This window comes from Martes martes (assembly GCF_963455335.1).
Source record: "Martes martes genome assembly, chromosome: 6".
Taxonomy (NCBI): Eukaryota; Metazoa; Chordata; class Mammalia; order Carnivora; family Mustelidae; genus Martes; species Martes martes.
Window position 1 is genome coordinate 125,644,521 of NC_137893.1, and position 17,036 is coordinate 125,661,556.

At 42.7% G+C, this 17,036-nt stretch overlaps 1 protein-coding gene across 1 annotated transcript in view; it reads right to left on the reverse strand.

Moving 5' to 3' along the window:
• LOC308344407 (uncharacterized protein) overlaps nt 1-17,036 on the reverse strand; it is a 59,169-nt gene that overhangs the window by 1,874 nt on the left and 40,259 nt on the right. The window contains exons 10-15 of the mRNA XM_080805958.1: nt 6,218-6,365; nt 5,108-5,283; nt 2,319-2,456; nt 1,652-1,769; nt 472-614; nt 206-373 (exon numbers count right to left, since the gene is read on the reverse strand). Of these exons, the coding sequence (XP_080662084.1) occupies nt 206-373; nt 472-614; nt 1,652-1,769; nt 2,319-2,456; nt 5,108-5,283; nt 6,218-6,365 (891 nt within the window). The remainder of the gene's footprint in view (nt 1-205; nt 374-471; nt 615-1,651; nt 1,770-2,318; nt 2,457-5,107; nt 5,284-6,217; nt 6,366-17,036) is intronic.

Consider the following 17,036-nt stretch of genomic DNA (forward strand, 5'->3'; position numbering starts at 1 on the left):
TGACAGTAGCTGAAAATGTAAACTTTGGGCTTTAGAGTAGTAACGTCCATGAGCCACTTGACAAAAGAATAACAAAGTCCTGGAAAGGAAAGGACCATCTGTAAGCACACACCAAGCACCGGCCGCTAGCATCACCAGCCACTACTGCACAAGGCAGGTGGATACAACCAGAAGAGACACAAAGCGTGAATTTGGGAGCTGTTACCTTCTTGAGACCCGTGGACCCATCCTCAATGTCATCGGGCAACAGGATAATCATGCTGAGCTCCTTGCCCCGGTAAGGCAGCTCCAGCACACGGCACTTAAGGTCCTGGATGTAGCCAAATGGGAGTTTCTTCTTCTGATACATCATTTTCACGGTTTTTTTGTCTTTCTGAACAGTTGAAAACAAACAAACGAACGACTCACTCACATTTTTATCCCCATTCTCTTCGAGCCAAGAGTAAGTTTAGGCAGTAACCCCTCTCTTACCTTATTCAGTCGGAATGGGGTATCCGCAGTGTCTTCCTTCCGGAACTCATCCTCCCAGCTGCCTTTGAAATAGATGGCGTTCACCAGCACGAGTTTAGTCATGCTGTCAACCGTACCTGCAGCCAACAGTTCTGGAATCTTCCCTAAAAAGATAAAGTTAGCTTTTTAAAAATAAATCCATCTATCAGAATTCCAAATTGGAACTAACATTTGATTAGCACTGAAATGCAATCCAAAAGCAAATTCTGTACTTAATTTTCCTTTCACATAGTATGAAGTTAGGAAAGCCCTATCAGCATGTTTCTAATTTAAATAATCCAAGTAAAGGGTTAATGAGCTAAAACAGGACATTTCTCCTTTTCTGGAGTGTATGGTAAACAATGAGCTTTATTTTGAGAATGACCATTCTTTTTCAGGAAAAAAAATATCCTGAATGAAAGTATTTTGGGGCATTAGTAAATCATTTTTGCAAATCCTCTAAGTAGAAGTCTACACTCTCTCTCTCTCTCTCTCTCTCTCACACTCACACACACACACACAAAGCAAAAAGAAAAAAAAGCTTTTAGTACATATCCAAAAAGTAGGGCAATTACTCCACTGAAACATGGGATACACCCTAGACCACAGACAGCATTGCCCTGAACAACTCATTGTATGAAAGACAGGTGTTCTGCAGGTGCCCTGACTGCACCCACGACTAAGTCAGAGATAGCTGTGCTCAACAGTCCTAGCTACCATCCCTGATTTCTTAGACGAGAAGTGGACAAAAATTATTTATGACCACAGTGGTTTGTGAATATTCACTCACAAGTATTAGCATATTCCTTTCCACATGTATATGAAATAATCCGGGCCAGGCTAGATTTCCCTCAAATATTTTATTCCTTTTATTCTACATTCAAGGTGAGTTTTCATTTTAAAACAGACTTTTGGGAACTTATGAGGGAAAACCTATTTAGCTACTTCAGTTAAATCATGCTGACATTTCCTCTATGACGAATTTTCTACGTGTGAACACTGTCCAACTGGGTGGTGCAGAGTTCATGCCCAGGATGAACCCCAGGATTCCCAGGGTCAGAATGAGGGAACAGGAAAAAGGGAGAGGCAATTGCATGCAGGTGGGGAAGCTGGAAGGAGGAGGAGAACGTGTGTAATGATTACATTCTGCCCTTTCTCTTACCTTCCGTCTGCCCTTTGACCCACTCATTAATCACCTTCCTCGAATCTTCGGAGGCTTGCTGAAAATCCACACTGGCCAATTCAGCACCATACATTTTCTGAGTTGAAGCTAGGAACTCCTGTTTTAAAAAAAAAAGGTAATATCATGAATAACTCCTACTACATACAGAGATAGTTTCCTAAAATCCTTTAAAGCAGAAATGGCCCTAAAGGTACAAATTGCATTATAACAACAACAACAAAAAATTCTAACTTTATACTTTTTTTTCATTATGGTTAAAAAAAAAAAACCCCACAGAACACTAAATTTTCCACCTTAACCATTTTTTAATGTATAGTTCAGTAGTTTTGGTGTTGCATAAAATTTACCAGTTCTTTTTCAACATTTGGCTGACATTTTCATAAATAAGCAAATACTGACTGTCCTTGGAAAAGAATTATGGAATTCACTCTTGCTTTAGCAAAACAGCCAGGATCGATCTTTTTCACTGTGAAGACTGTAAAATGAAGCCATGTCAATTAATGGGAGTGCTGTCTGCCATATGTTCTCATTCTGTATCATTTTTCTGAGTTTTTATAAAAATGAAAACATTTCTATGGCTTGGTTATGCTAGAAAAAAATCTGCGTTGTCTAAGTGAGTTTTGAGCAGGAAGTACAAAGTACTTACAGGGAGGAAATTGTATGTCTTCTCTCCATATAATCTATTAGCAAGTTTCAGGATATAGGAAGCTCCACGTTTGTTGATATCAGCATTCAGACTCTGAAATCTTGAATGAATCTCTTCAACCGTATCAAAATGAAGAGTCTAAAATAAAGAAAACGTTCCTTCTATAACATTCTTATTTTGAAATTATAAGGTGATTCCTTGGCATTTGCTTCCACCAAACTAAATTAATGTGGTTGTTTTTTTTTTTTTTTTTACTGATTATTCAAGATCTGCAGTCCAATATTTTATTAATTTCTCATAGGTGAACAAATAATAGAGAATCCAAAATGTACAGCTTTGTGAGATACAATAATTATATCAGAAACTACTTTTATGGGGCGCCTGGGTGGCTCAGTGGGTTAAAACCTCTGCCTTCGGCTCAGGTCATGATCCCAAGGTCCTGGGATCGAGCCCCGCGTTGGGCTCTCTGTTCAGCAGGGAGCCTGCTTCCCTTCCTCTCTCTCTGCCTGCCTCTCTGCCTACTTGTGATCTCTGTCAAATAAATAAATAAAATCTTTAAAAAAATAAAAATAAAAAAATAAACTACTTTTATACTACTTTTTGTTATAATTCTAGTTCTACAGTATGAATGGTTAATAAACTAAGTGTTTATACAAGTCTTCTTTTTGTCCCAAAGAAAATCATAAATAAATCATGTGCTTATCTTGTATCTAATATAATTTCACTGAACGTTCTCAGAAATAAACAGAAAAAATAAGAAATATGACCGAGGCAGGAACTCAAAGTTACTAGAGGCAGAGGGGGAATTTTTTTTTATTATACTATTAGCATCAGTAACTCACTTACTTAAAAATAACTTCTTTAAACTTAATATTCGGCGAAAGTTTAGTTCCTCATGTATCAGTTACAAATCAAGAGTCCCTTTATGGTTTTATGAGGCCTGGGCTGGTTCTTTGCTTTTAAGACACAAGGAACAAACCTCTACAGTGTACAAAGTCCACATACTCACCAAGATACGGAATGTTTCCATAGTTGCTGCGATCAATCTGCTTCAGGGGAAATAGGGGTGGGGAGGACCTTGAAACTATTCTTCGCTGAAGGCATAAAGAAAGCCTCAAAATAGGAGCTGACAGGGAGCCCCAGAGTGGCTCAGTCCGTTAAATGTCTGCCCTTGGCCTCGGGTTCTGATCCTGGAGTCCGAGGATCGAGCCCCGGGTCGGGCTCCCTGCTCAGCGGGCAGTCTGCTTCCCCCTCTCCTTCTGCTTCTCCTCCTGCTCCTGCTCTGTCTCTCGCACTTACTCTCTCTCAAATAAATAAGTAAAAATTTTTTAAAAATAGAAGCTGGTATTAACCTGCAGGGAATCACTAAAAATTACTACCAGAGGGTAAGAAAAAAAGTGGAGCTTTGAAAATTTTTAAATGCTTTCATATCTGCACTGATGTAGAGGATTGGTTCTCCATAAAGTACAGTCATAGAGGCTTTGCAGCTGGAACAGACCATAAACTTGAATCCAGGGCTGGACCTTTCCTAGCATCAGCTGCCCTGTACTTTATGACTCGTATGTCAGAAAGCCCTTCACTCTTGGCACTCCTTTCCCCTAGATTCCAAGGGAAGCCAGGGTTCCCCTCTCAGAATGAAAGAAAACCCAGCACGGAGGTGCCCTCCACCCCCACAAAGGACAGGAGGAAGGCTGGGCATCCGCTTCTCCTCCTGGGAGTGAGAGAGGGACCTGACACACCCTCAAGGGCTTGGTCCCCCCCCCCACCCCCAGCCACTCCCTCCCTGCGGGGCCCTCCCACTCACAAAGGCACACTGTGTCACAGCCCACAGAGCCACACTTGGTGCCAGGCCCAGGGCTAGGCGGAGGCAATAGAGAATCACACACTCGCCTTGTCCCCTCGAAAGCACGCCACTGCCAACTTCTCCCCTGTGGCGCATTTCCTATGTGTCAAAAGTAACATTACATAAACAGGCTCATCACATGCAAAGCAGAGAGTGGAAAATCTTCATCCAGGAAGAGATGTTCTGGCTTACAGGAAAGCTGTCATGCAACAGGCACACCACAGGGCTTTCGTCAGCTTTCCTCACTGCCCTGCCCTCAGCCACAGAAAAAACAGTGCCTGGCACATAGCAGTTGCCCTGTAGAGACTTGATCATGAAGGAAAGCCTGCACACAAATGGATTGTTCTTGGGGCTTCTTCTGAAATTCTGACCTCACAGTATATGGTTGAACACAGAAATACAGTTTTAAAAACACACCGTTAAGAGGGGTGCCTGATGGGGCGCCTGGGTGGCTCAGTCGGTTAAGCCTCTGACTTTAGCTCAGGTCATGATCCCAGGGTCCTGGGATTGAGCCCCACATCGGGCTCTCTACTTAGCAGGGAGCCTGCTTCCCCCCTCCCCGCCCCCTCCCCCACCCCACCCCCGTCTGCCTCTCTGCCTACTTGTGATCTCAGTCTGTCAAATAAATAAAAAATCTTTAATTAAAATTAAAAAAAAAAGAGGGGTGCCTGAGTGGCTCAGTCGGTTAAGCGTCTGCCTTCGGCTCAGGTCAAGATCCCGCAGCTCTGGGATAGAGCCCCTCCTCAGGCTCCCTGCTGAGCAAGAAGTCGGCTTCTCCCTCTGCCCTCCCCCCACCCTTCACACTCTCTGGCTCAAATAAATAGATAAAATCTCAAACACATGCACACACACTGTAAGAGCTCAAAGGCACAACCTCTCAGTACAGACTTGACGTGAGCAAGGAGACTCAAGGGAGAGCGGGCTGTTTTTGTTCGGTTCTGCTGACCTTGGACACCTGTGCTGCAGTATTGCCTCGAGTCCCCAGAAAGATCATGGCCAGCGCTGATGAAATGCTGAAGGGAGAGATGAAGATGTTCCCAGTAGGATTGTCCTTATTCAAAGCGCGGAACAGGTCCACGGCGAAATGGGTGTTGGCTGAGCTCAGCTGCTCCATGGTGAAGGCTACAACACAGAACAGAGGGCCCGAGCTGCCCACCGGCCACTGCAGCAAATGAGGCAACCCGCATTTCCCCAGCTCCTCCTCGGCGGCTGCCAACCACCCTGGAATGCCCTGAAAGGCCTTGGAACTTGTGCTTTCTCTTTCTTCACTTTATTTTTAGGAGGGCAAGATACTTACCACATGCACGGATGTGGGACTGGGGATGACCCCCGCAGGGATTTAGCAGGGACCCAGGACTAGGGCACTTTAAAGGGCTCTGACCTCACAGGTGAAGCTGAGAAGGGGCCCACACTGAGCCTCGCCTACTAAGTTTAGGAGCACACACATTGCTGTGCACCTTTGGTTCAAGTCTCTGATTCATCTGGGCAATGAATCCACTGTCCATGTTTACCTGCAATAATTTTCTACTAGAAAATCATTACTACCTACCTATGCACTAAAGCAAATTCCGCTGAAGTAAATACAATTGTCCTCATTAATGAGATTTAGTCTAACACTTCCAGAGGTTAAGAATCCCAGGTCTCATAGCTTAGTGTTGGATGTGAGAGCTTAAAAACCCAACACAGGTCCCAGGGTGTGGCAGGGCAGCCGGACAGGGAGAAGGTGACAGCCATCCCGTCACTCCTGCAACAGTTAGGGGCACCTGGCCTTGGTGCACTGACTTCTCTCAGAGCCTTAATGTCCCCACAGAGAGGCCAGGAAGACCACCAGCTGTGCTGGCTGCCTAGCGGGTAAGGAATTAGCTACGTTACTGTTGCTGATAAATCATCTCTCGGATCTGGCCTCCCTTCTCTTCCTCCTGTGGTAGAAAGGAGAAGAGGCTCCTCCGGCCCACGCTGCCTGGAAACTGCCACAAACAGCTCAGGCGAGAAGGGAGAACAGGAGGAAAAACATTCCGATCCCGGGTCCTACTGACTCCAGCCGCCACGCACCCACCTCGGCCCTCGCCGGCCCAGCGCCCACCGCGCGGTGCTGGCGGATCCGGGCTCCCGGGGGCGGGGCGCACGGCGACAGCGGCAGCGGCCGGGGCGCAGGGCAGGGGGGGGGGGCGACGCAGGGAGCAGTCCGCGCGCAGGGGCGGAGACTGCGGGGATCACTAGGCACCCGGGGCTTGGCGCCTATGGAGTCCCGGCTGGCCTGTCCCGCCCGGCCCACCTCCTCACGACTCCCTGGCCCCGCCTTACCGGATCCGCGTTCGGACAGGCTCCGGGGAAAGAAGCGGACGGTCCGAGGCTCTTATAGCTGCGGAAGGGGAGTGTCGCCCAGGCAGGCGGCGGGCGGGCAGTAGGGCAGGGCCTTGGCCCTTCCCCCAGAGGACTTCCTGGGAGTCGGGGCTTGGAGGCTTGGCCTTGTAGAAGCGGAGGTGAATGTGGGCTCCGCGCAGCGTCCTCCTTTCAACCCCTTTCTGAGTTCTAGGCAAAGTCAGATTCCGGGCAAGGATCTTATACGCTATTTCTTACTAAGATGTGAATGATTGCCATGATTACAGTGTCACCTCTTAGAGGGGAGACTAGCACCGTTGAGTGCCGTGCCATCTGTGTATGATATACTCTAAACTTGAAGGTTATTTGTTTTATTTATTTTTTGGTAGGGGAAGCAAAGTAGGGACCTCTTGTGTAGGACGCAAAAGGGGCTTCCAGAATAAGAGAAAGCAAAATCTGTTCCAAACAACATCCTTGCTGTCACTGTCAGGTACCAGAGTGGGCTCCGCTCCAATACTTCCCTCACAGGTGATGACCGCATCGGCTGAGTCAACTCACACGCCACACGCCATGATAACTCACAGCTGTGAGCAATGAAGGATTGCTTACACACTGGAGTAAAATGTGAACTCACCAATTTTTCTTCCTGTACTATTAAAATAGAAGAACTGTGGTTGAGTAGTAAAGGCAATAATTATTTCTGTGGGGTTTTTGTCTGTTCGTTTCTCCTTTTGAAGTCCAGCTATGTAATTTCACCAAAATTTATAGCGCCCAAAGGTATGAAATAATTCTGTATCCATGAAACTTCTCCCCTGCTTTTTTTTCAAATATCAACATGTAAAGGGGACAAAGGAAAATCCTATTGCTTTATTAGTACGAATAATATAGTTTGAATAGATTAGTAGATCTGTTTCAACTGTGAGAACTTGTTTATAATGAAAGGAAGTAAGAAAGATCACAGTAATGACTAATAAAAATACTGTCCATAGTTATTTTTAAAAAGCAAGGATTTAATAACTGGGATTGTAGAGTGCTTTACAATTTACTAGGATAAAGAAATCAACATTTATGGAAAACCAATCACAATTAAGTTGAAGCAGTTTGATCAAATCTGGTAAGCTCTCCACCAATTCTCACAAAACTAGAGAACAATTCAGTAGCTTCTGCAAGAAAGTTGAGTGCAAAGCTGTGCTGAAAAGTTAAATTAAAATCTGAAACACATAAACCAAAAAAAGAAAAGTGTTCTGAATTTTTATTTTTTTCTCCCGACATTTTACATTTGTGGTTACCTGGAGTTAGTAGTAATCTGGGTCAAATATAAAATGAAACCATTTCCTAAATCAGTACATTTACTGTCTAAGGTCAAGACAAAGTATTCTGTTGAATAACATTGGAGTGTCCTACTTGTGGCTTTAAACTGTGCATGGCCCTCTTTCAAAGGTCACACAGAGATACTCTCACACCCTGGTGATGGCACAGCCAGTTTGGACAATGCTTGGCCTACCTACTGATCTCAAATGCATGCCTACCCTAACTGTGATCCGGCAATTTCACCCCAGGATTATACCCAAGGAAAATGTTTGTGAGGGTGTGCACCTGGAAATACGTACAAGAATGGTTCTAACGACGTTATTTATATAAGACCTGACCTGGAAACCAGCTAAATGCCCATCCACAGAACAGATAAATTACTACAACAGAATGATATACAACAGTGGAAATGAACACACTATAGCAATACACAACAACAGGTCTGAATGTTACCAAATTCACTGTTGAACAAAAGACTTCAGACACCAAAGATTCCGGTTCTAGTTATGGAAAGTTCAAAAACAGATCTAATTCAGGGTGTTTGATGTCAGGAAAGACATTCTCTCTGGGGAGGAAGGAGTACTGTACTGATCCTATTTTCTTGTTTGCTCTGGCATTTGGGGACCTGATCCTGGAGCGTCTGCCCCTACCAGGGCTAGCTAATTCCGAGAGATAGTGAGTGGTTCCCGTGATAGCGAAACTTGGGCATACAAACCACACCAGTTCAGTGACCGTACTCTCCTCGACTATCTTTTTCATCAAACTCTCATACCTCAAGCCAGTACTCCCAATGCCCTAAATCACCCCAGGGCCAGTCGCCAAACAGTTAGAGTTCACCTGAATAGCCCAGAGCCCAGCAAAATTATTTAAAGCTCCCAATCCTAAATTTTCTTAGTGTACCTACCTTGTCTTGCCATTCCTTCCTGTAAGAACCCCAGTAAAGGCTCGGGTCCATGCTTTGTCCTCTTGCCTTCTGCCCGGGTTGCTTCCCAGGTCCTGCATGATCTGGCATGGTGTGGTTTGCCTTTTATTTCCAGGGATCTATGAGTATAAACCTCCTTCATGACTATCATGTCCATGTCAGCGGTCCTACCATAACTGACAAAAACATATCCCGGTTCATTTTTAAACACAGGGGGCATGAGTGGGAGCAGCATGGGGTGGGGAGGGCTCTGGGGTACTGATAATGTGGCATTTCTTGGCATGGGTAGTGGTTACACAGGTGTATTCAGTTTGTGAGAATGTGCTGAGTTGTACACATAATTTCTGTACTTTTCTGCTTGTATGTTATACTTTAATAAAAATTATACTTTATATACATACTTTATACTTTACATATATACTTTAATAAAAATTATTAAAAAGTAGTGACAAAAAATGTTGAATGCTAGTGATTATCTTTTTTCTGTCCCTCATTTCTCCCCTGCTGCAGGGTCAATCAGCTTGAAGCTGGCTGGCATGTCATCCAGCCTGTCCACCCCCTCACTGTGTCCACAGTTTGTGCCCACGGGACCCAGATGAGCTAGAGAGCCTCCTGCACTTCCTCTCTCCCAACTCCAGCGACACACAACTCCGAATCCAGGTAAGAAGCCCTTCCCATCTACTCCTGCATGTGAGCACACATCAACCACTAGTTCAAGGGACACAATAAAGAAGATGCAGTACAAATTTTTCAAAGACCCACAGCCAGATTTACAAAACCCAGGAGAAAAATCTCAAGCAGCACCGATAGGTGTTTGAGAACTAACTGTGTTTGTTATTGACTTCTAGGTTAATTGCACTGAGGTTAGAGAACATGAATTCTCTATTATTGTCATCTTTAGAAGTGTTTTCAGATTTGCTTTATGGTCCACATTATGGTCAATTTTTGTAAATACTCCTGTGCATCAGAAGAAAAGATATATCTGAAATCCATTAGGGGCAGTGTTCTATATATGTGGTCATTAGGATAAGGGCAATCAATCATTTTATTCAGCTCTCTACTTAGATCTACCAAGCATATTTAGCAAGACAGTCACTAAATATCAGTATTTCTATTGACTAGCAACAGATGGAAAATGAAATTAAAAGAAAGATATCACTTAAAGTAGCATCAAAAAAATCAAGCAAGTGGAAATATGTCCAGCAAGACATATTTTAAAAAACCTCTATACAGAAAGCTTTTAAATATCATTAAGAGAATTTTTTTAGAAATCTAACTGAATAAAGCAATATCTCATGTTCACTGAGGGGAACTCACTATTGGTAAAGATGGTTGTTTACTTCTAATTGATTTTTTAAATCAATCCCAATCCTAATCAGTATTCCAAAGGAAGTGTATGTGTGTGCGTGTGTGTGTGCAAGCTGATTATAAAATTTGCACGGTGTTGTAAATGATCAAAACACTTTTTGTTGTTGTTATTTATTATCGATCAAAACACTCTTGAAGGAGTACAAAGCAAGAGGTCATGTTCTGCTATATATCAGAACTTATAAAGCTGTAATAATTAAAAGAGCACAGTATTGGTACAGGGAGAGATGATAGGTCAATGAAAGAGAATAGAGGGTCCAGGAACAGAGCTTTGCATATACTGACATTTGATATATGATAGAAGTGGCAAGGTGTCAATTGGAAGAGGATACAATACTTAATAAGTGGTAGAGACAATTGAATACCTATATGCAAAAAGTAAAGAGACAGGTGGGGCTGCCTGGCTGTCTCAGTCCATAGAGCTTGTTGACTCGATCTCAGGATTCTGAATCTGTTCCCCATGTTGGGTGTCGAGATTACTTAAAAATAAAAGTCTTAAAAGAGGAAACGAGAGAAAGAAGAAAAAAATCCTTCACCTTACCCTATACCAAAAAAATCAGTTCCATGGATATTTAAGAGTTACGAAATACCATGTGAAGAATAAAGTTAAGTAAACTTCTAGAAGAAAATGTAGGACATTTTTCCATGAGTTTTCAAAGAAAGCATTTAATATAAAAGAAGCAATTAATGAGTCTGACTACTTTAAAAATAAGAATTTCTGTTTATTACAAAGACACAATTAAGAGAGTTAAAAATGTGCATCACACAGTTGGATGAGAATTGAATGGCATATGATGGACAAAGACTTATCACAGTGCATGCATGCATATAACTTACACAAATCACATTAAAAACTTTAAAAAAGGCAAACGATTTGAATAAACACTTCAAAAAGAGAAAAGCCAAATGGCTTATAGAGTATGAAAAGGTGTTAAATACAAATTTTAATGAGAGACTTTATACTCACATTGGCAAAAATTTAAAATTCTGACAATTCCAAGTGTTGACAAGGATATAGAGCCACCAGTATTCTCTCACTCCTGGGTGGATTATGAACTAATAAAACCTCTTTGGAAAATAGTTCAATGTTATTTAAGAATGTTGGCCCAGCAATTCTTCCCTCTCCTAGAGAAATATGTTCACATTTATATCAAAGACATGTACAAGAGGGGCATCTGGGTGATTCAGGTCATGATCCTGAGATCCTGGGATTGAACCCTGGATTGGGTTCCCAGCTCAATGAGGAGTCTGCTTCTCCCAATTCCCCTGCTAGTGCATGTGTATGTGCCCTCTCTCTCTCTTTCTTGCATAAATAAAATCTTAAAAAAAAGACTTGTAAATAATATTCAAGGTAGCTTTATTGGTGAACTGCAAAGCTCAATAGTAGGAGAATGGATTCGTGAACTGGGATATATCCATTCAGTGGAATACTGTGTAGCAATGAAAAGATGCAAATTATTGCTGTGTTCACAACATGGATGAAATTCCCAAAAATAAGTTGAGCAAAAGAAGCCACATTCTAGTGACTACATTTCAACATTATCTCATTTATATCAATCTCAAAGTCAAGCTAAAGCAAACTATGCTATTTTAGAGAGAAGCCAGAACATGGTTGCAAAAGTCGGAAGAGTTGTTACCCGTTGGGGAATGTGGGGGCTGTGATCTGGAGGGGTCATGTGGAGGGCAGAGTATTTGATATTTTGAGCTGGGTTACTTGAGTGCATGCTTTATAATTAGCTGTTCCACAATCCTTATGATCTGAGCAGTACATTTTACAATAAACGAGGTAAAATCATACCAAGTGATCTAACAGACTAACATAGCACCAAACGCCTGAAAAGGTGCTGCATCTGTAATTATAAAGTTAAATTAAGAGAGGAGTAGAACATAGGAGCCAGAGATAAAGGAGTACTGGGCAGGTGCGTGAGCAGGTGAGCTGATTCCCATACCAACGTTGCCTCCCTTGACAGCCCTCCCATGAGATTCCTCCCTTGTGCTCTGTGCTGCATGGCCCCCTGCTGGAATGCACTGTGACAGGTGCAGCGCTGACAACAGAGGGCTGTAAGGAGTACGTCCCCATGGGACACGCCAGGCTGTGGCGGCGTTGCCAGACCCTGTCCTCTGAGCTGGCTGCCAGCATTGGTAGCTCTATGCAGCAGTAGCCGAATTTTTTTTTTTTTTTTTTTACAGACTTTTGATTTTGTTCAGAAGTTTCCAGTCAGATAAAAGCCAGGCTTAAGTAGGGAGAAAGAGCTTGCTGTGCACTTGATGTATGAATTGAGAATAAGTACAAACAAATTCTCAAACTTGCCATTCTTGTAAAGAGTATGAAGACTCACTGGTGAAGACTGTCAACCTTGAGTGAAGACATCTGAAATGCCAAGTCACTGCATGCATGAAAGGCTGAGTGCTCCCAACTCAATGCTCCAAAGCCAAACAGACATCCTAAAAATGAACTGAGAAAAGTAAAAATCAGATGCTCAAAATGATATAAACTGATTGAAGACATTGTAAGAAAGATACCGTCACTGAGACGGAATCAAAGTCTGTCAAACCACATGTGCCTTTTCCGTGAAGAATGCAAGGGATAGAGAGCATTCCCATCCACTCCCTGATCAGTTAGTTTGGGTTGGAAAGGAGAGCTTCCCCCAGTGTTCACACAGATGGTCTCCAATGCTGTGGGCCCCCTCCTTCCTCCCGGTCTAGTCTGAGGACTCATTGCCGGTGGGTGGAAGGGAGCTCTTCCTAAGATCTCCTCTTCATCCCTCTCATCTTGGGCGCTGCCAACATTACTTTCCACCAGGTCTTCCCAGCCCAGCTTGATCTCCAACAATAAGGAGTATCAGTCCTCCATGGGGTTTTCCTCGTGACCCTCCAGCTGGACTTGAATTATTCCTCCTGCCCCACATCTTGAAAGTAGGAGGGTGTTACGCTTAGATTTGCCTCGACCTTCAAAACAAGGTGATCACTGATCATCCAGAACCCCCATAAAAATCTTGATTTTTCTCCCTCTCTTTTCAAAAGCCATTTTGAATTGTTTTGCCATTCAGTTTAAGACACTGTAATTAAGTGAACTGTTTAATTAACTTGAAGTTTGGCTGAGTTAAATGCCTCACAATACTGTTTTGTAAATACATTAAATGGTTCTTATGAGTAACTATTTCCATGTTGTTGTGGTCTCTAGATAAGATATTTTATCTTAGATAATCCCTCAAGACATAAACAAAATGTACAATATTCCATGAGCATGGAAATATTTTAAGCTTATAAAGTTATTTTTGTAAACCAAGAGCATTATTTACTGTAGTTGAAAGAGAAATATGACAATTACTTATTTTTTACTTAATTTACTTAAATAAATTTTACTTAAATTTTTTTACTTAATTTTTTTACTTAAATAAATTTTCTTTTTTACTTAAAAACTTATTTACTTCAATAAATTTTCTTAAATAAATTTTCAACTTTTTTCAGTAATTTATTTTTAACTTGTTAAAACAAGAAGAATGACTGAAATCACTCTGTGAATAATGTTTCCCTATAAACAGTGTGAGGGTTTTAGGTGAGACACAGTAGTTTCATGAAAATGAATAATTTTCGCCCCGGTCAGTGGCTACAAGTGACTAGACAGTCTTGGGAAATTCTACACCAGTTACATTCTCATATCTTGGGCAGCTTAATGATTGGGGTTATAGAAATGGAGAAAACAACCCCTCAAAGTTTCTCCTAGTCCCTTTATTTTCCATCAAAAAAATGGGACAAACTCAGTGTTTAAATTTCAGCTGCGTAACAGAGTTTCATCCACTAGAGGGCTGAATGTCTTCATTATAAAATAACGAGGGATCTGATGTCCAAACACCGGGAACCCTCCTGTAGTTCAAACAAGACCAGTCCCCTTTCTAGGATACCTGAAGTTTCCAGAAAATTAATTTCCTCTTACAAATATGCATGTCAGTGAGGGCTTTCCTTTTACCTTACCTCCAACTCTTTCCCCTTTGTTTCATAGGATTGTTTTTTGTTTTTAATATCTCAAATTAGAAGGCCCGCTTTCTTCCCAATCTTTGTCCCTGCTACTATCTGGCCCTGGAGTGACTGATTCCTTTCAAGTCTGGCCTTTGCTCGATGCTGCCTCTGCTAAGACTGACCCTGGCCACTAGGACTCTGTTCTTATTCCAAGTGACTTTGTTTGCTTTCCAGCACCTGTCTCCAGCAGAAATTATCCTGCTTATGAATGAGTCGTCTCTTTCAACAAACTATCCCATCACAGCAATGGGGCTTTGATCCCATTTTTCACTGCCACATCCACAGTATCCAGAACAACACCTAATGCATGGTAGATGTTTAGTAAGTATTGTTGAAAAATACCCGGGGGTGCCTGGGTGGCTCAGTGGGTTAAGTGTCCCACTCACGGTTTTGGCTCAGGGTCATGAGATCAGGCCCTGTGTGGGACTGCAGGCCCAGCAGGGAGTCTGCTTGAGATTCTCTCTTTTCCTCTGCCCCTCCCCCACTGCATACGCCCCCCATAAATAAATAAATAAACCTTTTTTTAATAAAATGCCTCAATAAATGAATGAAGGTTAAAGCCCAAGGCAAACTGCACTGTTATATAACCTGAGAGATGGGTAAGACACCTTGTTGAGTTGCTTGGGTTGGGAGATGAGAGTGTGCGAAACCCTCAAATGGCAATGTCAAGAAACAGAAGCGGGTACTTTCAGAGGAGGCGGGTCCTATCCCGGAAGGACTACGCAGGTGTTGAGGTGGGTTTGCTGTGTGTGGTGTCATAGGTGAGAAGGGCTGAATTGGTCATCTGGGCAGAGCAGCAGAGACTTCAAAGCTGAAAGGGCAGCCAGAGGATATAGAAGAGAGAAGAGGTGACAAGAAGCTAGCTTCTGAGCAGAGAAGAGTGGGGGAAAGCCCAAAACCTCAAACACTTCTGCTGGTGTGGCCAAGGAATAGATAAGTCAGGGGTACAGCCCTGCTCCACACCCTGTAGCCCCCTCCCTACTCCCGTGGCCTCTCTCAGAGGCATCCCCTCCCTCCCCTGACCTTCTGCCACAGCCCCTCCCTGCTCCCTTGACTCGCTCCTGCATTTTCTCCTACCCATTTCTCAGTAAACCAGGGCTACCACTGACCTTTTGTGTGAGTGAGGGTTTCCTGTTTTAATCCCCAAGAGCAGAAACACCGCTCTGACTCCTACACTCTGTGTTCTAGGGCTCAGCTGATTCGATCAGTCCTGTGGCTTAAGAGACTCTTCCTGTTGACTAATTCAACATAAAGCTATTAGGGCTCTTAATAACATTTCTCAACTATCCCTTCTTCTTTGCCATTTAAAATAGCATAATCATGGGAGTCCCATCCCTCATGGTCACAAGTCCTACCATTATTCAAGGGGAAGGGATTATACAGGGGGTGGAAATGTGGGGCGCCATCTTAGAATTCTGCCTCCTAAATCATCCCAAGCATTTTCAGTCCCTCTGGGTCCTCTCAAAGACATCAGAATTGTTAACATCTATAATCTCTGGGACTCATTGAATATGTAATGACCCTACTCCTTTCCTGCTATACTTTCCTTGTGTCCTGGCAAGTTGGTCACGACTCTTGTTCTTTTTTTTTTTTTAATGTTTCATTTGAATTCAATATAGTTAACATATAATATATTATTAGTTTCAGGGGTAGAATTTAGTGATTCATCAGTTGCATACAACACCCAGTGTTCATTACATCAAGTGCCCTTCTTAATACCCATCACCCAGTTACCTCACCCCCCCACCCACCTCCCCTCCAGCAACCCCCAGTTTGTTTTCTAGTTAAGAGTCTCTTATGGCTTGGCTCCCTCTCTGTTTTCAGCTTATTTTATTTTTCCTTCCTTTCCCCTGTGCTCACCTGTTCTTTCTTAAATTCTGCATATGAGTGAAATCATATGGTATTTGTCTTTCTTGGAATGACTTATTTCACTTAGCCTAATACCCTCTAGTTCCATCCATGTCACTGCAAATGGCAAGATTTCAGTCTCTTTGATGGCTAAGTAGTATTCCTGTGTGTGTGTGTGTGTGTGTGTGTGTGTGCACACATACATATACCACATTTTCTTTATCCATTCATCTGTCAGTGGACATCTGGGCTCTTTCCATAGTTTGGCTATTGTGAACATTGCTGCTATAAACATTGAGGTGCACGTGCCCCTTCGGATCACTACATTTGTATCTTTGGGGTAAATACCTAGTAGTGCAACTGCTGGGTCATAGGGTAGCTCTATTTTCAACTTTCTGAGGAACCTCCATACTGTTTTCCAGAGTGGTTGAACCAGCTTGCATTCCCACTGACAGTGTAAGAACGATCCCTATCAAAATAGCACCAGTGTTTTTCACAGAGTTGCAACAAACGATTCTAAAATTTGTTTGGAACCAGAAAAGACCCCAAATAGCCAAAGTAATTTTGAAAAAGAAAACCAAAGCTGGAGGCATCACAATGCCGAACTTCAAGCTGTATTACAAAGCTATAGTCATCACGACAGTATGGTACTGTCACAAAAACAGACATAGATCAATGGAACAGAACAGAGAACCCAGAAACAGACCCTCAACAATATGGTCAACTAATCTTCCACAAAGCAGGAAAGAATACCCAGGGGAAAAAAGACAGTCTCTTCAACAAATAGTTTTGGGGAAATTGCACAGCTGCATGCAGAATAATGGAACTGGACCACTTTCTTACACCATACACAAAAATAAATTCAAATGGATGAAAGACCTAAATGTGAGACAGGAGTCCATCAAAATCCTAGAGGAGAACACAGGCAGCAACCTCTTTGACACTGGCTGCAGCAAGTTCCTACTAGACATGCTCCGGAGGCAAGAGAAACAAAAGCAAAAATAAAAACTATTGGGACTTTATCAAGATAAGAGGCTTCTGCAGAGCAAAGGAAAAATTAACAAGAGACTAAAAGGCAATCTCA